This window comes from Manis pentadactyla, chromosome 2 (genome assembly GCF_030020395.1).
Source record: "Manis pentadactyla isolate mManPen7 chromosome 2, mManPen7.hap1, whole genome shotgun sequence".
NCBI lineage: Eukaryota > Metazoa > Chordata > Mammalia > Pholidota > Manidae > Manis > Manis pentadactyla.
In genome coordinates this window covers 197,941,441-197,965,772 of record NC_080020.1, presented here as the reverse complement: position 1 = coordinate 197,965,772, position 24,332 = coordinate 197,941,441, and the positions used below count along the sequence as shown (strand labels likewise).

The 24,332-nt window shown below is 36.0% G+C and overlaps 2 protein-coding genes across 5 annotated transcripts in view; one reads left to right on the top strand and one right to left on the bottom strand.

The window, feature by feature from the left end:
- PIGF (phosphatidylinositol glycan anchor biosynthesis class F) overlaps positions 1 to 1,849 on the bottom strand; it is a 31,337-nt gene extending 29,488 nt beyond the window's left edge. The window contains exon 1 of one of the 3 annotated variants that reach the window (XM_036925854.2): positions 1,714 to 1,849. The gene's annotated coding sequence lies outside the window, so the exon portion shown is untranslated. Of the gene's footprint in view, positions 1 to 1,649 lie in introns of all 3 variants that reach the window. The other 2 variants (XM_057497245.1, XM_036925852.2) reach the window with 2 other exon arrangements.
- A 4-nt stretch (positions 1,850 to 1,853) lies between these two features.
- CRIPT (CXXC repeat containing interactor of PDZ3 domain) overlaps positions 1,854 to 24,332 on the top strand; it is a 32,612-nt gene continuing 10,133 nt past the window's right edge. Inside the window, exons 1-5 of one of the 2 annotated variants that reach the window (XM_036925857.2) lie at positions 1,855 to 2,003; positions 6,473 to 6,538; positions 8,326 to 8,380; positions 11,666 to 11,769; positions 12,077 to 12,984. In XM_036925857.2, the coding sequence (XP_036781752.1) occupies positions 1,988 to 2,003; positions 6,473 to 6,538; positions 8,326 to 8,380; positions 11,666 to 11,769; positions 12,077 to 12,141 (306 nt within the window). In that variant the 5' untranslated portion in view covers positions 1,855 to 1,987 and the 3' untranslated portion in view covers positions 12,142 to 12,984. Of the gene's footprint in view, positions 2,004 to 6,472; positions 6,539 to 8,325; positions 8,381 to 11,665; positions 11,770 to 12,076; positions 12,985 to 24,332 lie in introns of those variants that run through there. The other variant, XM_057497246.1, reaches the window with a different exon arrangement.

Sequence of the window (24,332 nt, the reverse complement as noted above, 5' to 3'; positions counted from 1 at the left end):
GGATGAATTTAGCAATTCACTTTCCTTATTTTGCCAAAATCACAGAGATGAAAACTGCATGAATTAACTATCTGCCCTTATAGTTATATAACTATAACTGGAAATATAACCTACACATTCTAGAAACCTCATGAATACACCATGGCTAAATTGTTGGCATTTTTACCAATGCAGACCATTCTCTTACATCATAGTAGTTCAAATCTTCTGGCAAATGCCAAGTGACACCAAGTGCACACTCAAATACTCAAACAGTGGCCAATGTAACCAAGAAAATTCAAAGAACACTGTGCATTGTGCTTAACCAAAGTTCCCCAGTGCTTCAGAAATACCAAAATGACAATGTCTGTTACTAAGTGCTAGATTCCAATCCAAAGTAGAACATAATAGGAGGAAAAAAACTTTTATATATATATAAAGCATAAGTTTTATATATATATTTATAAATTACCTAATAGAGAACTTATACATAGTATTGACTGTTCAGGATCCAAAAGAAGGCAGGTCCATTAGGGCAGCCCCTGGGCCATGCTGGAATGGCACTTGAGCAGGCTGGCCAGGGGCACGGAGGCTCGCAGTCATTTAGACAGTTAGCAGGGAATGCTCATTACATAAATGTAAAGTAATGGTCCACGTTACATTGTGAATATTCAAGGGAAAAAAGTATACAGTATATATATTTTATACACACACCCAGAGGGCGCCCACTAATGCAAAAGGGCGAGTCCAGGCCTTACCCTAACAGCTCTTTTTAATTCACACTGTATATTTCAAAGGCAAATATTTTACTGATAAGGAAACAGGCTAAGACAGGTTAGGAGTCACGTGGAAGGTCCCAAGCTCCCAAGTGCTAAAGCCATTTCAAAGTCTAGCTTTTATACCTTTAATATAAAAATAAACACTAGGGGTCGAGAGGAGAATGAATACCAAGAAGGGAGAAAGGACACGTGTTTCACAGGTGTCATCCTCAACTGACTGTGGGGCGGGGAGGGAGTTCGGAATACATTGTCTCAACAGATACCTAGTCGTACATTTTTCTGGACCACTCTCAGAATCCCAACCGATACACGCAGATTCGGATCTAATCCAACGAGCAGCACCCAAATTCAAATGCTTGCATAAAGAATAACGAACGAACGAAAGTGGGCCAGGTGTTTGCCTTTCCTGTGAAACCAGCCTTGTGTTAGGCCCTAGCGAGCACATAAGGACACCCAGCAGGTGTTCCGCTGGGCGGCCACTGGCCGGGTCCGCAAGCACTGCGGATGCGGAGGCCATTCAGAACGGATCCCAGAGGAGCCTTAGCTGGAACTGCAGGACCTTTTTGCAGACCCACCCTAAACTGGGTCCCTCGAGACTCTGCCCAAGCATCAGCCAACGTGAATGTGGGCAGAAGGGGACGAGCTAAGAGGCATAATCAAAGAGCACAGGGTGGAGACCAGGAGAAACCAAGAAAGACACAAGACAGTCGGATCCGAAAGAGGGTGGGACCTTAAGGGCAGCCCCTGGGTCACGCCGGAATGGAGACGCTGGAGAGACCCGAGGGCACGAGCTGGCCAGGGGCACACAGGCTGATGGCCATTTGGGCGATTGGCTGGGGTTGCCTGCACCCGCGGGAGGCTCGCATACCGGAAGCGTTCAGCTGGGCTTACCTAACTCTCCCGCCCGCGGAGGAGAACGCGCGACTACTCCCTCCCACCATCAGGTGCTACTCGCCGCCCCAACTCTCACGCAGGCGCAGGCCTGTGGGGGCGGAAACCCAAAGTCTCACAGCCAATCACAGAGGTGGAAGGGCGGGCTATGGAAGCAGCCCCGCCTTCCCGCCTGCGTTTATTTCTCCCGTGGCTTTCCAGGTGTAGGATCAGCGCGGCAGAGGACGGAGGGGCCGGAAGTGGATAGTCGTAAGCCGGAAGGGGAGTCCTCCGCTGACTGTGGTGTTGATGTTTTCGGGTTACTGCTACGTCTCTGATTAAGGGAACCCCCGGGAAGGATGGTGTGCGAAAAATGTGAGTTAAGGGACAGCTTCTGCGGGAGGAGACTAAGAGAACCTAACTGGAGTTCTCCGGGAACTTTGCCCTTTCTTTGTTTTTTCTTCGGCCATAGGTCTCTGATTCCAGCCTCTGCTATCGTGCCCTTTGAAGGCTCCTGTGCCTCCCCGATGACTATATAGTCGTTAAGCTTTCAGGGTGGTGTCTGTTCTCTACACTCTTTGTCTATTTCCATTGCCTACCCCCGACCCCGGATCTCATCCCCTACAGCTTCTTGACTGGCTTCACCTCGCAGACCTTCGTGGTTAGAAGTCATTTCTGCAGCATTTAGAGTTACCAGGCTTAGCAGATAAATATACCTGATGCTCAGTTAAATTTGAATTTCAAGTGAACGAAGAATAATTTTTTAGTATAATCATATACCATGCAATATTTGAGGCTTTCCTCTGCCTTCTGCTCCTTCCTACTGTAAGTATTTTGCACTTTTAGGATATATTTTACTAAAAAATTATTCAGTGTTTATCTAAAACTTAAATTTAACTGGGGATCCTGTAGTTTATCTAGCAACCTTAAGTTAACATGCTTTCCGATGGCTTAACTGCTGTTTGCAAGAATACCTACAGAACTGAGGGGGGCGGGCAGAGACTTTCACCACTTTCAAAGCAGGCTGTGTAGATTTCACTGGCTTCTACAAAAGTCTTTCCCCCTATAGATGCTATCCAGTGATTCTAATGCTAACCTTTGAGGTTTTTAGAAAATATTTTATCATGTTTTTACCTGTGTTTAAAAATGGCCGTCATCATTTCTAAGTCTCTTTTTCTTAAGGCTAGACATTTCCGGCTCTTCTGTGACAAAATTTCAAGTCCTCTTATCCTGATCACTGCCTAATTAACATGACCTATTTTGTTTATATCCCCCCAGCAGATAAAACTTTGAACACAGATTCCTGTGAGTTTGAATTGCAGTTGTTTGTTGTATTAGGTAAAAGAATGATCATGGACAAGTTAGTTACCTAGTATTTCTTGGCCTCGGTTTTCTCATCTGAAAAGTGAGAGTAATACATAATTCAAGGAGTTCGTGAGAATTAAATGAGATGATGTGGGTAAAGCCTTTTATAGTAGTGCCCTAGTATATACTAAAAAGCTGGTCATTTCTATCATAACCACCTAATATGTGGCACTTAGAATTAAATTCTGCTCTATTTTGTGGGAGGGCACAAGTGAAACTAATACTTCCCTTTATGTGTACTTGATACCACTGTTGTCTCACAGTATGCTTTAAAAAATAATATTGAGATGTAATTGACTCATATAGTTCACCCATGTAAAATCTACAATTCAGTTGTTTTCAGTATATTCAGAGTTGTGCAACCAACACCACAATTTTAGAACATCATTACTCCAAAAAGAACATAAGGCTTTTTTTAACATTAACATCCTTTAATTCTCCTCCATCCTGTACTTAAGCTGTTTTTTGGTCTTGCTTATTTGAGTGAATATGACTTAAATATTTTAGATTATGCACCTGCCCTGATGTCTTTTCTCTTAAGTAGCGTAGTCCTTAAATGTGTAAATCTGACCTTCTATGTAATTTGTGTTAATTCTGTACATTTATTTTCTGAGGATGGGAATTCTGCCTGGTTTCACTTGTTTTGTGTGATGTTTTTCACACTGTAAGTGCTTTGTCCCTGGGAAATTGAGGATACTGGGAAAATTGTGACAGTTAATTTCCCAAGGTACATAAAAATTTAGAGAACCCAATATCTAAGGTGGTATTAAAGTAAATACACATACTTGATTCTGGACCACCGTGTGTCAAGAAAGGTCATTTACTTCTTACTTCTCTGCTCTTCTGAAAGTCTGTATTATTTTTTTGGTCTAATACCTTTCTACCTTTTGTAGTGTCATATTCCACAAAAAAATATATATTCTATTACATGTCTCATTTCTCTCTATCTATCAAGTCATTCCACTCACCCAGGAAATAAGCTCAGACCTCTCCTATATGTAAAGCTGCTCTCTTAAATAACTATTTTAGCACTCTTTCTGCCTTTTCATAAATTTTTTGAAAGACTTTTGTTTATTACCTTCAGATTTTCAGTTACTTCTTAGTGTTTTATAAACTGACTGTTACATTGCCACACTACTGAAAGAACTTTAAGAAGTTCACCAGTGATCTCCTAATCACCAAATTCAAAGACCTTTCGTTCAGTCTTATTCTGTTCCTCTGTAGCTTTAGTACTTTTTCTAGGTTCTCTTTGAATTTACTTCTTCCCATGCTTCCTTACCATTATAATATTCAAGTTTTCTTATTTCTCCTTTTTTCCTTTAAATGTTTCCCATTGATATGTCTTTGACTTTCTTTGACTCTGAGTTTTTGAAAAAACTTTTGACTCTTGCTTTTGGAAATACATGGCTTCGAGTAGCCCATCAAGCCAATGAATGTCTAATCCATATCTCCAAACCTGACTTCTCTCTTACCTAAGCACCAATTGAAAGTTTTTTTCCTAAACAATCCTGGGAACCTCCACTTGGTTGTTATCTAGTAGTTTAAATACTTCCAAGACTGAATTCATCATCATACTCCACAAATCTGTACATTTTTTCCCATGATTTAATGGCATAACAGTCTTCCCAGTTACCTATTTACAAAGCCTCAATCATCTCTCATTCATTCCCTTATCCTCTGTAAACCTACATCCCAACAGTTGCCTGTCCTGCTTATCTTACTTCCATAGGATAGTTCAGATTTTCCCTAGCCTCTCATTTACCCCTCAGCTACCCTAGTTGAGATCCCCATCACTCTGAGTTAGATTAATGGTCCCCTATCAGCCCCCTTCCCCTTAAACTTCTCTCCCTGCTTTTGGCTCTCCTCAGTAAACCATCCTACATGCATGTGAAGGCCACCAGGGAAAATTGCCCAAATGAATGGATTGTTAACACTAAAATTTGCAGTTCCTAATCTCTAGATCTCTAATACTATTTATCAGTCTTTTTTATTTATCTTTAGTCAGGTCTCTTGCCCTTTGTCATTAGAGACTGTACCAAGCCCTCTGATTACTTAAACTTCCTCCTACCCTCATCTATCTCATCTAATGCTGACAAATAGCTTCTTACATGTATAAGAAAAGCAAGGTACTCAAATGGGAACATTCTCAACTTCTCACTTTTACTATACCCATAAACATATCTACATCCATACCCACTTTACCTCTTTCTGTGAAAATGCTGCTCATGTGTCTTTGTTGCCATCCCTTCTTACCTCTTCTAGGTCCTTCGCCCCTATATCCTCTGGAATCTTTAATCAGCTCCCCTTCCATATCAACAGGCTCCGTTAAACCCTGACCCCACCTTCCTTCTTGCATTTTCTTATCTTTCCTTTTCATTCATGAAACAAGTAACCCATTCATACCAAGTGTTAGACAGTAGGACCAAAGGGTGAGGACCTTGTCTTACTATTCTTCATCATTATGCTGGGACATTGTTCAGAGTAGTCATAGGCAGATACCTGAATAGAACCTAAATATTAGTGCACTCTATCATATCTCTAATTTAAAACCTTGAATGAATTCTCAGTGTGAGGAAAATAATTTGGGGTTTCTGTATTTGGAGCCTGGCATTCAGGATGACCATCCACAATAGTGTTCCAGTTTATCTTTCCAACTTCATTTTCACTTACTCCTACTTTCCTCACTCTTTAGTCAAACCAAAGTACTTTACATGCCCATGTGTACCCTGAGCTTTCTGTGCCTTTCTTGAGGATATGTCCTTTGTCTAGTTTGCATTTATCCTCCTTCCTCCTCGTTCTTCACAGTTTAATTACCAATACCCAAACCTCTTTTGCCTTCTCCACACAGTTTTCCTGAATTTTCCTAGCCACGGTTATTTCTTTCTCCATGGAATTTCTCCTAGTAATTTAACTCTCAATTATTATAATTTTTATTTTCTAGTTTATGTTTTGATTGAATTGTTCTTAATATTTTGGGGGGTCTTTGATTCCTTTGAGAATCTGATGGAAGTTGTAGACTCTTACAAGAAAAAAAGTGGATATACAAAAGGTTTATAAAATTTCATCTTGTCACATGTGGAACCTAGAGAAAATAGTGTATTGTAAGCTCCTTAAAACCTAGAGCTTTATCTAATTAATCATTTTATTTTTCTTTGAACTTTGTAAAGTGGTTTATACATCATAAGTGCTTAGTATTTATGGAATGAAGAGATTTATGAGTTTTTTAAGATTTATCAGACATTTGTAAAGTATGCAAGCACAGTGAAAGCCTATTTTAAGCCATCTTATTGTGCAAGTATTACTGAGAGTCAGTTATCCATAACCCATAGTTAAAGTCTCAGTTCACTGACCCCATACCTCAGCTTTAACAGGCTCCTACTATAATATGACTGTTGATACCATTGTGAACTTTAAGTACAATGTACTGTATTTGATAGTAAATTCTAATTCCCTTTACTTTTACTGTTTTGTTATAACAGGTGAAAAGAAACTTGGTACTGTTATCACTCCAGATACATGGAAAGATGGTGCAAGGAATACCACAGGTATTTTTCCTTTTAGATAATGGAAGTTGAATCAAATTCTTCCTGTGACCAATGTTTTACTTTCTACATTATTTGTAAAATAAAATGTTGTTTTATATACTCTGTATATTAATTAATACGAGATTCCCTAATGATTTGTGTCTTCTACTTAGTTCTCTCATTTTCAGGTAGGAGTTCCTAATCTAGTAGGCAGGAAGTAGCAAAATAATTAGATGATTTTCACTCAATGAGCATATCTAATAATTGATTTGATTCAGCTTATTAAATTAAACACAGTATCTGTGTTTAATTCCCCCTCACTGACTTTTATATTCTTGAACAAGTCATTTAAAGTGTTATAGCCTTTGTACTCATCAAATACAGTTAAGATTTCTAAAAAGGGAAGGAAAAGAAACACTGTATTCAAGGTCTATAGTACCAAAGTAGTGGCTTCTAGATTTTATTAGTAAATAAATGATAGACCCTGTCCTAATGTCTTACTTTGAGCCTGAAAAATGATTACATTTTATCCAAATGTTTATTGTTTTCCTAATAAATATTTCTTTTTAAGCAGTATCTTAAGAATCTGGCTATTAAATACAGATTTTTGAAAATTTTGATATAGGCTAGCCTATTGGTAGGTCATAGAATGAACTTTTTAACTAATTGTAAAATGTTAAGTATATATGTAAAAATGAAGAAGTGGGACATCAAACTAAAAGCTTCTGTACAGCAAAGGAAGCCATCAACAAAACAAAAATGCAGCCTATAGTATAGGAGAATATATTTGTAAATGGTCTATCCGACAAGGGGTTAACATCCAAAAATATATAAAAACTCATATAACTTAACACCAAAAAAATAGCCCAATTAAAAAATGGGCAGAGGACATGAATAGATATTTTTCCAAAGAAGACATACAGATGGTCAACAGGCCCATGAAAAGATGTTCCGTGTTGCTTATCATCAGGGAAATGCAGATCAAAACCACAAGGAGATATCGCCTCACACCAGTCAGAATGGGCTGCTATCCAAAAGGCAAGAATTAACAAGTATTGGCAAAGATGTGGACAAAAGGGAACCCTCCTACACTGTTGGTAGGAATGCAAGTTGGTGTAGCCACTTTGGAAAGCAGTATGGAGGTTCCTCAAAAAACTAGAAATAGACATACCATATGACCCAGTAATTCCATTTCCAGGAATTTACCCAAAGAAAACAAAATCACTAAATCAAAAAGGTATATGCACCTCTATTGCTACATTATTTACAATAGCCAAGATAATAGAAGCAACCAAAGTGTCCATCAGTAGGTGAATGGATGAAGAACATGTAGCACATAAATACCCTAGAATATTATTCAGCTATAAAAAAAGAAAGAAGTCGCCATTTGTAACAACTTGGATGGACCTAGAGGGTTTTATGCTAAGTGAGATAAACCAGGCAGAGAAAGACAAATACCATATGATTTCACTTACATGTGGAATCCTAAAACAAAACAAAACAAAGTGAACAAAATAGCAATAGACTTATAGACTCTGAGAAGTGACTGGTGGTTTCCATGGGGGAGGGTGTGGTGGATGAGTGAAATAGGTGAAGGTGATAAAGAGGCACCAAATTTAACAAAAGAAAACTTCACATTAATGTGACTATTGCAATAAAGATAATTGAGCTTCATCAAAAATTTTTTAATACAAAATAAATGATACTGATATTGACTTATGGTACCAAATAAATAAACAAATCCAGTATATGTTATATGTGAAATGTGTAGAAATAACCCACTAATATATATGTATATTTTGCTATAGAAAGTGGTGGAAGAAAGCTGAATGAAAATAAAGCTTTGACTTCAAAAAAAGCAAGGTAGGTATGGAAACAGTCACAAATTTCCACTCTTATTCTTTAGCATACTGGAGTGAACCTGGTATGCATCATTCTATTGTGATAAAATAGCTTGGTAGTTTCTAGCAGGCAAAACCAAGCTATCTGTTAAAACCTGCTGGTTTCACCTTGTTCCTCTTCACTGTATCAATATATGAAGATATTAGTACTACTTAGTTTTTAATTATAGCAGAAAACATGACTTGTATTTTATCTAATTCTTTTTTATCCCACAAATTAGAGGCAACAGAGAAATGTGACATCATAAATTCTGGAGTCAGTCCTAAATTTGAATGTATGTCTGTCACTGTCCAGCTCTCTGACCTTAAGCAAATTAAGCCAGTTTCTTAACTTTTGAACTTTGCTTTTTAATATGAGAATGGGGATAAAAGTGTCTCCCACTTTAAAAATAGTTTTTTGACACCATGCTTTTACTATTTCTAGTCTTAAAAAGTCCATGAACCATTCCAGCTGCCACTCTGTTTCCTCACTTCCCTTTATAGCAAAAGTTTTCAAAAGCCTTATCTAGATACCTTCTCAGTGTCCTTAAGTTCCATTCTGTCCTTCAGCCTCTCCAGTCAGACCTTCATCCCTACCACACCCTTGAAACTGCCCTTGTCAAGATTCTTGTCTTGCCCATGACCTCTTAAAATGATGACCACTTCTCTATTCTTACCTTATTTAACCTTTTAACAACTGTTATTTTTGCAACCCTATATTCTCTTGGCTTTGGGATAACACACTCTCCTTTCCTTCCAACTCAGTGGCTGTTCCTTCTTAAGTGCCTCTGGACTCAATCCTAGACCTTTCTTTTTCTTTTTTTTTTTCTTTTCCCTATTTATAAATTTATAATCTCTCAAGTGACTTTAGTCCAATGGCTTTAAATTCGAACTATATGTTAATAACTCCCAGATTTATCTCTAGTCCTGACTTCTCTGAGCTCAAACATGTGTCTAACTGCCTGCTTGACTTAGCCAATTTGATATCTAACAAGCAACCTCTTTTTCCTTTAGTCTTCCAATCTTAGTCTTCTCATCACTGCACCACTGTCCAGCCCAGCTGTGTAAGCCTAGAAGCCAGAATCTCTCACTGATTTCCTCCTTTTCCCTCACGTCCCGTATCCATCAGTAAGTTGTTTGACTCTGCCACCAAAATACAGCCTGAATCCATCTATTTCTGCCCATCTCACTGCTATCACCCTGTTCGTAATCACTGTTATTTCTTACTTGGATGCTGTCGTAACTTTCTGTCTCTCTGCTTCCTCTCTAATTCCCTGTAGTTCAGTCTCATAGTAACCAGAGTGGTCCTTTAAAGGGCATATAACTCGCTGCTCAAAAGTGTACAGTGGTTTTCTTTTTCACATTGAATATAATCCAAACCCCTTACCATGTTCGTACAAGGTTCTCCACGATCAGGCCCCTCCCATCTCTCTAACTTGCTGTTGTATCAGCTCCTGCATCAGAAATCCCAAGTCCACTCACATTAGAAGAGGTTTATGCTTGCTGCTCCCTTCTTGAACTGATCCCTCAGAGCTTAGATAGTTGGCTTCTTTTTACTTGGGTCTCAGCTGGAATGTCACCTCAGAGAGGGTCTAACAGCATCTAAACTAATGTCTTCCTTTCTTCCCTTCATGTCTGCCACAGTATCCTATTTGAATTTGCTCTGCAACATTGTCAGTATTGGAAAAGCATGTTTGTTTCCTTAATATGTTTCTCCTCTCACTAGAATATCAGCTTCGTAAGGTCAATGTTCATTGTTGGTATATAAAACAGTAATAGGCACATAATAGGCACTCAATATTTATTTGCGAAATGAATAAATACTTGTTTCATGGCATTGTCCCAAGGATGAGAAATAATAATAAAGCTTGTACAACATACAGTGCTAGGCATGTAAAGATGCTTATTAAATAATGGGTATAAAACACGATACTATAATTTTCAGTGCAGCATCACACTATGTATTGTTGACTGATTTATTGCTGTCTTCTAAGACCACTCAGTTCTTATTGACCACGTTGTTGTTTTAGAAACTTCTGGTTCTTTTATGTTCCCAAACTTACTCTGATATCATTAATAAGTAGCTATTACTTTGGATACTTTATCTCATTTTGGAAAGTATACTACTGTACTGCATGGAATCTTGAGATAACAATATTTATAAGATGCATTGTCTCTTAAAAAAGGGAAGAGCTCTGCCAATTATAAGATTTCAGAGATAATAAAATGTGCATCTTAGAATAAAGTAAGGTTTTCAGAAAAACTAATCTCTAGACACACTGGTACAAACAAATTTAGCTTATTAAAAGGAAGAATAGTGTCTACTCTGTCTTCTCTTGTTAAGAGTAAAGTGGCATTCTTCTGGGTTTGGAAAAATTAACCTTTGAAAATGAGCCATTATGTTGTATCCTAAGAGAAGAAACCAGGTCTAGAACAGTGTTGGTGTTTGGTATATGAGTAGCATTATAAAAAGTTACTGATAATTTAGGGGGAAGAATTTCCTCTAAAATTATTTTGTACTCCAGTCAGTCTAAGGTGGCATTTTATGTAATAGAAACCTTTTTATCTAAAGGGATTGGATTGGTTAATTGAAAACATCAGTTAAAGCCAGCAATCATTAAAAGATATACATACTTTTAAGTTACAACACATAACTATATATGCATTCACCAGTCATTTGGGATGGAGACAAGGTCTTTTGAATATGAGTCAATGGTGATAAGACTTCTATATCATTTTCCTCACATCAATCATGACCAGAGTATATATAAATATATCCAGTATCTTTAAAGTGGAGCAAGAACTGACACTTGCAAAGTTCCAAGACCTTCCACTTATGATTTTTCCACAATTTTTAAGTTGTCTTACTCATGCTTAACTCAGTAGCAATTTTAATGATTCTTACTTATCTAGTCATCCTGAAGCATTCTCTAAGTTTTTAATAGAATCAATCACACTTTTTGCATTTAATAAGTTTCCATAATATTTAATTATATCACACAAATAGATTGACAGATGTAACTGATATAAACAGGTTTGGGATTAAGTACAACTTACTCTTTATAAGCATACAACTTGCCTGGAAGGGGCAGAGGTGTGCAGGCATGTTAGGAGAGAGGCCAGCTAGAAGAGTGCTGTGCCTGTCAATTGTAGAGTTTAGTAGAGGGAATAGAGAGCATGGATTTAATCTCATTTGTTGCTTACATAAAGCTATTTAAGAGTATTTCTATTGTGTTACATATTTTTCTTCTTTTAAAAACATCTCTAGATTTGATCCATATGGAAAGAATAAGTTCTCCACTTGCAGAATTTGTAAAAGTTCCGTGCACCAACCAGGTTCTCATTACTGCCAGGGCTGTGCATACAAAAAGGGTAAGTTTATTTTAATATTGTATTTCACTTCATATCAAACCTACTTCATTTGGTACTGATCAGATAAGTATGGAAAAGTATTAGCCTTTCAGAAGTCCTGTTAGTCCTGTTAGTCAGGTGTTCTTTTTTCTAAGCAAAATAAAGTTTAGAACTTGTTCACAGTTAAAGGTATATATTTTCTTTTTCTCTAAATTATTTTTTAAGCTTCAGGAGTGACTTAAGTAAACCAGACCAGTACTATTTGATATTTGATTGTTATTATTAGTTGATATTATGATTTGATTGCCTACATATTTTTTTGTTTTAGGCATCTGTGCGATGTGTGGAAAAAAGGTTTTGGATATCAAAAACTACAAGCAAACATCTGTCTAAATGTATTGGTGAAGTTTCTGGCTTTCTATTTGATTTTACTTTCTGCTTTGAATTTGCAAGGCATAACATAGATGTTCAAGTTACAAAATAACATGTCTTATTATGACATGAATTTTAAACCAGGCAAGTTCATTGGTACTCATTCTTTTGCTCTCAAGAAGTGCTGAATAGCAACACTGTAACTAGTTTTCTGCCTTGTTATTTTCATGACAAGCATCTTACTGAACTAGAATAAGTGGCAAATTTAACAAAAAGTACTTTCCCAGTTCTGTATGCACTTTTTATTTATAATTATTCATGTAATTCTTATTATCCTCTCCCTTTACCTTATTATAGATATTGAAAAAGTGAGATCATTGGTATTTTTTTCTGAACTTGGCATCCAGATTTATTCTTCCCTCATTCCCTTGTTGGCTGCATAGTTCATAGAATCAGCAGTCCTTTCATTCATTGCAGTTTCACAGGGCATTTAAATATCAGACCATTGGTGCTGAAGAGTTCCTTAGTAATTAGCTCAGACTCAAATCGAACACAAGTTGTGTTTATGATATTTTTTATTTGTCCTTGAAGCCAAAGTGCCAATACCTTTCATGTGAAACTGGGAATGCAAGAGACACTCTGTATGTATCCAAACGAATACACTGGGTTTCAGAAAAACACATAACACATATTACTTTGAATTCAAACTGTCAGGAAGGCCAGGAGAACAATGTTCAACCATGATGATGTGTAATGTTTTAATTGCCACTCTTTGGAAACTCTCTTTGAAGCAGAAACCAAACTTTTTTTAACCTCCTTCTCTGCCTCCCATCCCTGTACGCCCAATAAATAGAACAAAATAAGCATTTTGACTCTTTATATGTACATATAAATATGTATATGTAATAGACTGCTGAAAGACTACTTTGAGGTTTCACAAACATTTTTCTTATGCTGCCTCCAGAGGTTCAGGACTTCTGCTTTTGAAACCTGCAGCCTACTATGGGAGACCAAGAAAATATTCCATTGCCAAGGGCACTATGTATAAATACATGTCACTGTAAGATATGTAGAATAGATAACGTAACATATGGGGTATAGATAATTACATTTTTATTTGTTTAAACATTATTATAGAAAGTATTTAAAATTTTAACTTTCATTTATCTATAAGGTTTTTTAAACTTTTTCTAGAATACATTGTTATTCTTATCCAGAAAGATCACAAGGATGGTGCAAAAATACAATTTGCCACAGTAGCTCTGAAGGCAGGAAGTATCTTCTCATGCTGTAATCAATTTGGAATTTTTAATTAAAGTCAACACAAGGGATCCATAATAGTACCCCGGTAGAGAGTGGCAAAGGTTCATGAAAAGTTGGGTTGGTCAACTTTGGGAAGAATACATCTCTCAGGTATCGACTGGGATCTCGACTTCCACAACTCACATTTCATATTCATGCCTTGTGTACCCTGCTTCCATAAATGATCCAATGGCCTAGCTTAGGTTCTATGAGGATTTTTGCTAGTATTACACCTCAGAACAGAATACAAATATTGTAAATCTCCTTGTGATGAGAACTCTTAGGGTTTACCATCTTAACAACGTTCTTATATACCACACAGCAGTGTTAGCTGTAGTCATACTGTACATTACATCCCTAGTACTTATTTATCTTATAACCAGAGGTTTGTACCTTTTGATTACCTTCCTCCACTCTCCCTCCCCCCAACCCTCTGGCTCTAGTAACCTGATCTCTTTGTCTGTGAATTTGGGTTTTTTTTTGTCTTTTTTAATTTTTTAGATTCCACTTGTAAGATCATATAGTATTTGGTTTTTTCTGTCTGATTTATTTCACTTAGCATAATGCCTTCAAAGTCCACCCATGTTGTTGCAAATGGTAGGATTTCCTCATTTATTTATGGCTGAGTATATTTCATTGATTGTGTATGTGTGTGTGACACACACATGCACACACACACATCAACACTTGTTTATCCATTCATCCATCAATGGGAACTTAGGTTTTTCCATGTCTTGACTATTATAAATAATGCTGCTGTGAACATGGAGATGCAGGTATCTTTTTGAGTTAGTTTTCATTATCTTTAAATATATTTCTAGAAATAGAATTGCTGGATCATATGGTAGTTCTTTTTTAATTTGTTGAGGGTCCTCTTTACTGTTTTCCATACTGGCTACACCAGTTTACAATCCCACCAGCAGTGCACAGGGTTCCCTTTTCCCCACATCCTTGTTATCCATTTGTTATCTCTTGTCTTTTTGATGTTGGCCATTCTAAAGATCTGAGGTGATTTATCACTGTGGTTTTAATTCACATTTTCCTAACAACTAGTGATGTTGAGCATCTTTTCATATACTTGTTGGTATTTGTGTGTCTTTGGAGAAAAGTTTATTCAGATCCTTTTAATTGCCCATTTTTTAACTTGATTCTTTGGCTTTTTGTTATTGAGTTGTATGAGTTCTTTATATGTTTTGGACATTAAACCCCTTACCAGCTATATGGTTTGAAATATTTTTTCCCACTCCATAGGTTGTCTTTTCACTTGGTTGATCATTTCTGTTGGTTGTGATCCTTTACCCTTTAATACCATGAATATACTTAATAAGAACAAACATCAAAGTACAGTTATCAAATTCATGAATTTAGCATGGATACAATACTTTAATCTACAGTCCCTATTCCAATTTCATTTGTGATTGCATTGGTAATTCTTTTTCAGATACAGGATCTGGTCCAGGCTCAGATGTTAGATCATCATGATTCTGCTGGGACAGTTCAGCCTTCTTTGTCTTTTGTAGTATTGATATATTTGTAGAATGCAGGACAGTTAACACGTAGAATATCCTTTAGCTTGGGTTTTTTTGGTGTTTCCTTATGGTTAGATTTGGTTATACAGTGTGGGCTGACATACTATGACTGATGTGTCCTCCAAATGTCACATCTAGACTCACATAATGTCCCTTTGCCCCCTATTGATAATGTTCATTTTGTTCTCTTGGATAAGAAGTTGTCCAGTTTGTCCATTGAATAGTTACTATTTTTTTCCTTTTGTAGTTAGTAGGTAATTTGTGATGTTGATATTCTATCATGTTGATATTCTAATCCTTCGTCAAACCTGCTCCTTCTAGATTTAGCATCCTTTGATGACTCTTACCTGAAAAATTTTTACTGTGATGTTTACAAAATTGTGATTTTCTCATTACGTCATCCTTTCTGTATTAATTAAGAAAAGGTTTCTACTCTAAGGAAAAGGTTTCCCTTAACCAGGGTGGAAAGCAGTACAGAATAAATGTTTTTTTTCTGACCATTTGAGTGTTAGTTACAGATGTGATGCCTCTTTACTTCAAATACTTACGTATATATTTTCTAAGAACAAGAATATTTTCTTATATAACCATAGCACAATTATCAAAACCAGGAAAGTAACTTTAATATAATACTGTTATCTAATCTTTTCCATATTTCACTATTTCCAGTAATGGCCTTTGTTTAAAACACTGATCCGGGATCCAATCCAGGATAACACATCACATTTAGTTGTCATGTCTTTCATCTCCTTTAATCTAGAACCATTCTAAAATCTGTCTCACAAAAGTATCAAGGTGGTAAAACACATAGATCAGTTATTTTATAGAATGTCACTTAATCTAAGTTTTTCTGCTGTTTCTTTACAATTAAATGGAACATACACATTTTGGCAGGAATATCAGAAGTGATGCCGTCTCCTTTTCAGTGCATCATACCATGGTATCAGTTGTCCCATTACAAGGTATTAACTTTGATCACTTGTTTTAGGTGATACCTGCTAGATTTCTCCACTGTAGAGTTTCTATTTTTTTTCTATTAAGTTAATAAGCATTTGGTAGGGAGATACTTTGAAACTGTAAATATTCTGTTTCTAAGCAAACTTTCACGCACTAACTTTAACATCCAGTGATGTTTCTTGGCTGGATTAATTGTTACTCTGGGGTTGCCAAATTGTTTTCTAATTCTGTCATTCCTTTTACATTTATTAGTTGGCATTCTGCATTTGCTGTAAGGAAAAGCTTTCTCTTTTTCCAACTTAATATTAACTCACAGATTCCTGTTTTATTCAGTCTGTTATTCTCATTTGTTTTGATGTCCCAGTAAGAGACCTTTCAATCTGTCTCCTAGGACTGTCTGACATATTCTTATCATTCTTTAAGTATTTCCTTACTTTCTAGCACAAGATGTTTCAAGTTTATCTTTTTTTCCCCCTACCCAGCCCTGGAAGCCATTTCTCCAAAGATCCCTAGTTTATTTTAGTGGAGAATAGTGTTCAGATACTAAGATCTAGGTCTGATGGGTTATAGTGCCTTTAGGCCCCTTCAACAGTGTGAGCTAGGATACATATATATTAGAATTCACAAGTTTTACTGATATCTCCGATTCCAACCCAAGCTCTCAGGATTTTTTCTTGCCTTTCCCTATTTCATATTTGTATCCTCTGCCACAGTGAGAACCCTAGCTCCCAGCATCATCAATGTACTTATTCACTTGCAGAACTGTGATTTTTATATCAGTGATGTATTTTTTTATTAAAAATAATTTTTAAGTTTTTAAAAAAATCTAGGTAAGCCACAGGAGAATTACATATGTGAATGTCATTCATCATTCTGTTATTACACAAAGAAAGAGGTTTGGAAACTTCTGTGTCTCCCAGATAAATTTGGCAAATGAGCAAATGGTACTAAATATTTTTTTTCAATACAGTTAATATTTATTGAACCTCTTCTTTGTTCTCATCCGTAGTCAGATTGCTGTTGTTGGTTTCAAAGTGTTTGTTCATAAGCAAGAACTTGATGAGCAACCCATCAGATTAATGTAAAGTTGTAAAAGTAAGGTATGACAATAGGGACAAGGAAAATATTGACAGAACAGTAACTAAAGGGAGAGGCTGATTCAAAAGCAACAATTCTAGCAAAAAAAAAAAAAAAAAACTAGGGAATAGACTAAGGTAGTGCTAGGAGAATGGAAATGAAGTATAAATTTGAAAGACCTGGTAAAAGAAGATTTGACAGGACTTACTGATTAAATGTTGGGGCAATAAGGAGTTGAATCCCAGTTGGTCTCATTTAGATGTCATAATAGTAGATTTCTCCACCAGATGGCAATAGTGTTCTTTCTTAGTGTATAATTTTTCATCAGGCTAGAAGATTTGCAGTTTTAGCAACTTAAAGATAAATAGATTGACTTAAGCTTCCAGCAACTTGTATGCAAGATAGAGAAACCATCCAATAAAAGTCCTAGAAAATATTTATTTTTTATGTATATACAGATATGTGCATATCAATATACAAAATTTATATATGGGTTTAACTTTAATATATGAATATGATTAAACTGACAAGAAAGTAGTGGCCCTCAATGACCAGAAACAAAGGGAAAGTATAAAGTCAAAGGGTAAACTAACACCAAAGCCATTGCTTGCCTTAAGGAGTATTCCTTAAAGTCTAATCCCTGAGGGTCTAAAGTCTATGTCTTTAAGGCTATCAAATGCATGGAAGACAGAGCCCCAAACTTGAGCAAAGTGGGGAGGTTAAATCAGAAATGTGTGCATAAAGCAGAGAGCTCTGCAAGGTAACAATTTCTGTTGGTTTTCTGATATATGCACACAAATATACAGAGAAGGGCTGGGGCAATACTTTGCTATTTGGGCCTTTGCCCTGGGAAGACCACAGAAAAAAAAATAAAATCTCTCCAGAGATTTCAGCACAAAGATCCGGGGTAAAAAATATGAAATAGAAATTGAGACATGAAAGGCAGAGGAAAAAAGTCTGATATACACCCAGTTTCAGAAGAGATATATTCATTTTTTTTTTCATATAGTTTTAAAAAAATGAAATAGATATTTTCAGGCAGTGAATGAGTTTACAACCAACAGATCATAACTAGAGGACATACCAAAAGACATACGTATACTTCAGGAAGAAGGAAATGAGCTCAAAAGGATGATACAAAGTACAAGAAAGAATGGTGAATTTCAGGAAATGATAAATATGTAGGTAAGTATAGGCAAACATTGATTATGTAAGATGATGATATATAATTTGTGGAGTTAATAAGAACTAAAATACTAGAAAATAGAACATAGTTTAGTTGATCAGATCAAGCATTAAAGAAGGAAAAGAGATTGACTAATTTTCAACATGGCCAAGTTAAAAGTACATGTTACAATTTCTTAACAACTAAACAATTAAAATAGAGTATGTAACTTCCAAACCAGAGGCATGTAGAAAGAGGGAAAAAATATCAGCCCAAAACAAGTCAAGAAGGGGGCAGAGGAGAAAAGAGGTATAAAGAAAAGAAGGAACAAAGTAAGACAGAGGAAATAAATCCAAATATATACCTAATCATAATCAATGTGAAGATACTAACTTTTCCAGTTAAGGAGATGAATACTGTCATGTTGATTTTTTTTTTTTTATGTTCTAGTAGTACGTTAAATGTGAGTTTATACGAAAAGGATGGAAAACTATCAGGCAAATAGTAACTAAAAGTTGGTGTGGCTATGTTGATATAGAGAAAGTAGTCTTAAGGTAAAAAGCATTACTAGAGGGGAAAAAAGATCATCACATACTGATAAAAGTTTCAAGTTTCCAAAATAAATAAAAACTGTTAATTTATATGCTTTTAATAATACATCTTCAAAATACATAAAGCAAAAATTGACAAAGCTATTATAGTGGAAAATTTTATATACTTCTTTCAGTAATTGATAAAATAAGCAGCCAAAAGATAAAAATTCAGTAAGATTTAAACAGTAAATTAACAAGCTTGCTCTAATGGACATGGACATATATAAAATATCACCGCAATAATTGAATAATATACATTCTTCTTAAGCATACAAGGAACATTTACAAAAAGTAATCATGTACTAACCCATAAGACAGGTCTCAACAATTTCAGAAGTTTGATATCAGAAAAACCAACCTCTAATCACAACACAGTAAGTTTAGAAATCAGAAAGATAATTTTTAAAAACTATATATTTTGAAATTTAAAACACTCATTTAAATAACCAATGAGTCAAAAAAATCATAGTGGAATGAGAAAATACTTAAGATAAAATAAAAATGAAAATATTTTATCAAACCTTGTGGAATATGGTGAATGTAGAATTTTAAGGAAAATGCATAGCTTTAAATGCTTACATAGGAAAAAAATGAGCTATGAATTGAACTTAAGTTAGAAAAACAAATCCAAAGAGTGTAAGAAGAAGAAATTAATAAAAATAAGATCATAAGTGAATCACATTTAAAACAAAATAGAAGAAACAGAGCTCAACAGAGCAAAAGTCAGTTCTTTGTAAAAAGTAATAAAATTCTAAAACTTCTAGTAAGACTTCTAGTAAGTCAAGAACAGTCCACTTTTAGGAATAAACAATGGAACATAATTGTACATACAATAGGTTAAGAATTATGAACAATCATGCCAAAATATTTGAAAAATATTAGATGAAATGGATAGTTTCCTATAAAAATAATGATTAATCAAAGCTGACTCAAAAATAAATAAAAAATCTGAAAGGACCTATAATCATTAGAGAAATTTATCAGGAGTTAAACACCAGAATAAGATGGTTTCATAGGCAAGTTATGGCAGAATTCTAGTAACAAGTGATTCCAAACTTACAAACAATAGACAAAAATTGGAATACTCCTCAACTCACTTACAAAGTTAGTATAACCTTGTTACCCAAACCAGGCATGTACTCTAGAGAAAGGAAAATTACAAGGCATTATCAAACATGAGCAAAGATGAAAAATATTAGAAAACTAATCCAGTAATGCATAACAATATTTTTATCCCAAGAATGCAAGATTGGCCAACATTAGAAAAATCTATTAATTTAATACCCACATTAATAAATTAATGAAAAAAAAAACTATGACTATTTTTGATAAAATTCACCCAATCATAGTGAAATCTCAGTAAACTGAAATAGAAATTCCTTAACCTAGTAAAGAATAGCATTAAAAGCCCACAGCAAATATCATATCAAGTTTTAGATACATTGTTTGCCTTTAAAGTCAGTAACAAGACAAGAATGTCTACTTTTAGAACTTCTGTTCAGTATTGTTCTGGAGATTTTAGCAAGTACAGTAAAACAAGACAGGGGGAAAGGTGTAGAGATCAGAAGAAAAAAATCAAAACTATCATTATTTGCAGTATTCCAGTATTTTGTGGATTCTAAAATAATCCACAGTAAATTATTAGGATTAATAAACAGTTTATCCAGTTTACTGTGAAGGAGATCAATATACAAAAATAAAGTGCATTGAGTATACCAGCAAAAACAAAATGTAATTTTAAAATATATATAATAGCAACTAGAAACATAACAGGTATCCAAGTCCTGTATGTAGAAAATGATATAATTTTATTGAACAAGATGGAACTCAACAAGCTGGTTGTAAAATTTATGGGAGGACAAAGAGCCAAAAGGCATTTTTAAAGAAAAACAAGTTGGAGGGATTAGCTGTACCAAGGATCAAAGTTGATTATAAAGCTGAAATATTAAGACAGTACGCTACCAGCACAAAGACAGAAACAGATTGGCAGGAGCAGATGAATACGTATATGGAAAGGTGGTGTATGACCCAGTTGGCATCATAAGTCAGTGAGGGAATTCTTCAGTAAATGCACACCTGGATCCCTATATGCAAAAGTCAAATCCATGACTTCGATGTGAAAGGAAGTCCTGAGCTGCCTGTTGTCAAGTATCAGGGAATTCTCTAAATTTTGTCCAGTTTTCTAGTTGTTTAGGCTTTTCTAGTTGTTTAGAGCAAGAAGGTAAATCTGGTCCCTGGGAGTCCATCATGTGGAAAGGAAGTGTAGGTTTTTAGAGTTTTTCTCTTCCTACAGAGTCTGTTTCCTCCAAGTTGCTTTTATCTGTTTATCTGTCTCTATCTTCCTTGTTAGATATGTTCCTCAAGTGTCTGGTCTGTTTTTGTTTTCTGCTCACTCTTAATAAGAGTGGGAGACTATTGGAAACTGTTGGTGGCCAAGTTGACCATGAATTTCATGTAAAGCAAGAGCTCATCAACAGTGACAATAGAATTTGGACTGGATAATTCTCTGTAGTGGGAGGCTTTTATTGTACATTATAGGATATTTAGCAACATCCCTGGCCTCTACCCACTAGGTGACAGTAGCAGCCCCCTCTCCCCAAGTTTCTGACAAAAATGTCTCCAGACATTGCCATATGCCTCTAGTTGAGAATCACAAGTGTAGGATGATCTCTCTGGGCTGTTTGTGAGGTCTCTTAAAGTCAGTATACTTAGATACTTCCTCCTGAGATGCTTATATCCTCCATTTTCTTTTGCCTGCAGGATAAAATGGAGACTTAAAATTCACTATGTATGCATTCACTTACTCTTCCTGTTTTAAGTTCTTTATACCCACCCTCAACTCTGCCTCGTGTTTCCCATGTCTGGAACCTAAGCCTTTAGACTTTGGCCAGAGTGTGGGAGGGGTAGTCAGCCAGTGGTGCAGAGTGACGGAGGGGAGAAATCCAAGAATCCAAACAGAGGTGCTATCAATCCTTGAATCTTTTGATGATTCTGGAGTGCATATTAAATTTGCTTTTATCTTTACTTAATATCAGTTCAGTCTGATCTTTCAAGTCTACCAAGTTTATTACTATTTGTCTTTCAGCTTTCTATCCTCCAAATTCTAGTTCCTTTGATATCTTCTTCACTCTCTTTATCCTTAGGATTTACACCAACCCTAAAAATACCTTTAATTGTAGTTCTGTGTGGGAGGTTGAGAAGGATAAAAATTAGATGTGTATTTTTTTCTGCTGTCCTTATCCAGAAGCTTCAATTACATGTACTTCTGTTAGATTTGTTGTTTCTAATGGTCACCAGACACTGACTATTACTTTGGATTATGGGCTGTCAGGTGGAAAGGGACAGATACAGCCTTCATTTTCTTCCCATCCTTTCTCTTTTTTATAGATAATACTAGATTTCTATTTCTTATAAATAATATAATTAGATTCTAATACAGGGAGGAGATATTCTGATTAATAAGGAAAGTGGTGGGAACAAAAACATGCAAAGATATGGAAGTGGGAATGAAGAGTGAAATGTTAACAGAGAATATGGGGATTCACCTGGTTAAAATTGAAGTTCTTGTTGAAATGTCATGTGAGATATGCATGCTTTAAATAGACACGGTAGGACCAGATGATGAAGCCTAAAATACTCAGATCATATTGGATCCAAGAGGCAATAGAAAAGCATTATGGGCTTTTTGTCTGAGAAATGATTTAATGAAAGTAGATTTTATAAAAATTAATCTAACAGCTCTGACAATAGACAGACAAGAATAGGGAAGAGTAGTAGAGGCAAAGGGGCTTTCTAGAAGACTGGCTGAAATCCAGATAGGAGTGATAAAATACAAGGCCGTAGTGGGAGGGGTAGGAATGGAAAGGACAGATTGAAAAGTCATTGACAAGGAAAATTTGATTGTATTTGTTACCTCCAGCAGGTATAAAAGTTAAATAAATCACAGTTGAAGCTATGGAATCTTATATTCCTGGATGGCAGCTCTAAAACACATTAAGTAAAATGTTGGTTATGGCAAGAAATGTGCCTAGTAGAGCACCACGAAATGTAGTTACTGAGAAAAGACCCAATCAAGACAACTCAAGAAAACGGAAAGGGAGGCTATTAGAGATCCACAGAGCAGTCTCACTGGAATATAAAGAAATAACCAGCCTCCTTGGATCATGGAACTGGAAAGAAACTGAAACGCTTTCTCTGTTTTGCTTATGCTTTGTCCAAGAACACATCCTGTACAAGGCCCAAGAGGGCCTATTCCAACCACTAAGGCCTCATGACCTTTCTGGCTACATCTCTGCCATCATCTGTATCTTCCCTCTGGTCTTTCAGTTCAAATTTTCTGAAAGAGGATTAGGATGCAGTTCCATCTTTCGATTCACGGTACAAGTTACACATACCTGAGTGGCCATCTGTGGCAGAGGTTGGGTGGGGAGGGAGTAGTTACACAGCACTATTCATTCAGTAGTAACCATGGATATGGCAGGAAAACTGACCTGCCCAAACAAAACAATTGTTTTAATGGATCTGAATTAGAAAGGAAGCTGGAACTTTTTGGTGTACAACTTACCTTTTGAAGTTGGTGTAAGATTCAGAATTCCCATGCTACCTCACAGGGCCACGGTGAGAAGTAAAAGTGGGAAGACTATGGGACTGGATTAGTGTGCTCATTCCATCAACATACGGAGTTTGTACCTCAAACTCATAACTCTTCTGAAACCAGGCACCAGGTCTGCTGTCTGTGAGTCATCTGGCCTTTGGCAACACCAGACAGTCCTGGTCCAGGCCTCCTTTTGTAATGTTTATAGATCAAGTGTACAGTTTGCTAGCCAGTGAACCATTATACCCTCAGCACACAGCCCCACAGAAATTGGTCTGCTCTGGAGCTCCAAGGAGCTCATAATTTTTCCAAAAGAACATACAGTTTTTCTACATCTATGCAATTAAGATAAAAGGTCAGCAAACTATGGCCCACCGACCAGTTACTTATTTTTGTATATGAAGTTTTATTGGAACATAGCCATAGCCATTCATTAACAGATTGTCTGTGGTTGCAAAGCCTTAAGTATTTACTACCTGGCCTTTAAGAAAAAGTTTGCTGATGCCTGTTCTAGATAGCTCTAGAAATTATCATTTTTGGGAAAACCTTGGTTTGATATAAAAGATTAGTGGCTGCACAGTAGTTGTACATTGTTTTGCCAGGCCGGCCTTATTGTTTCCTAATTCCTTAATCACTTTATGGACTCAATTTTGGGCCAGAAGTCACACAGACATCTCTAAAGACTGCCTTGTTGGCGTAAGCTAAAACACATATTATTCTACATTCATGGACTAAACTATTAAGTAATTTTTATCTAGATGACTGTTTATAGTTTAACGCACGTCTTTAGTCTGTTCTGGTTATTTACTCAAGGATTATATTTTCCTGCTACATTCGCTCAAGAATAATAGTATGTAATTACTTCCTGTGTGATCTGGAATGTTGGGGCCTTTCTCCAAATACAGTCCTTTGATTTGTTTCCATGACATGGAGTTGGCCTTTAGGTGACGTGATTGAGGTTCCCCAAACAGGATATTAATTTTCACTCTTCACAG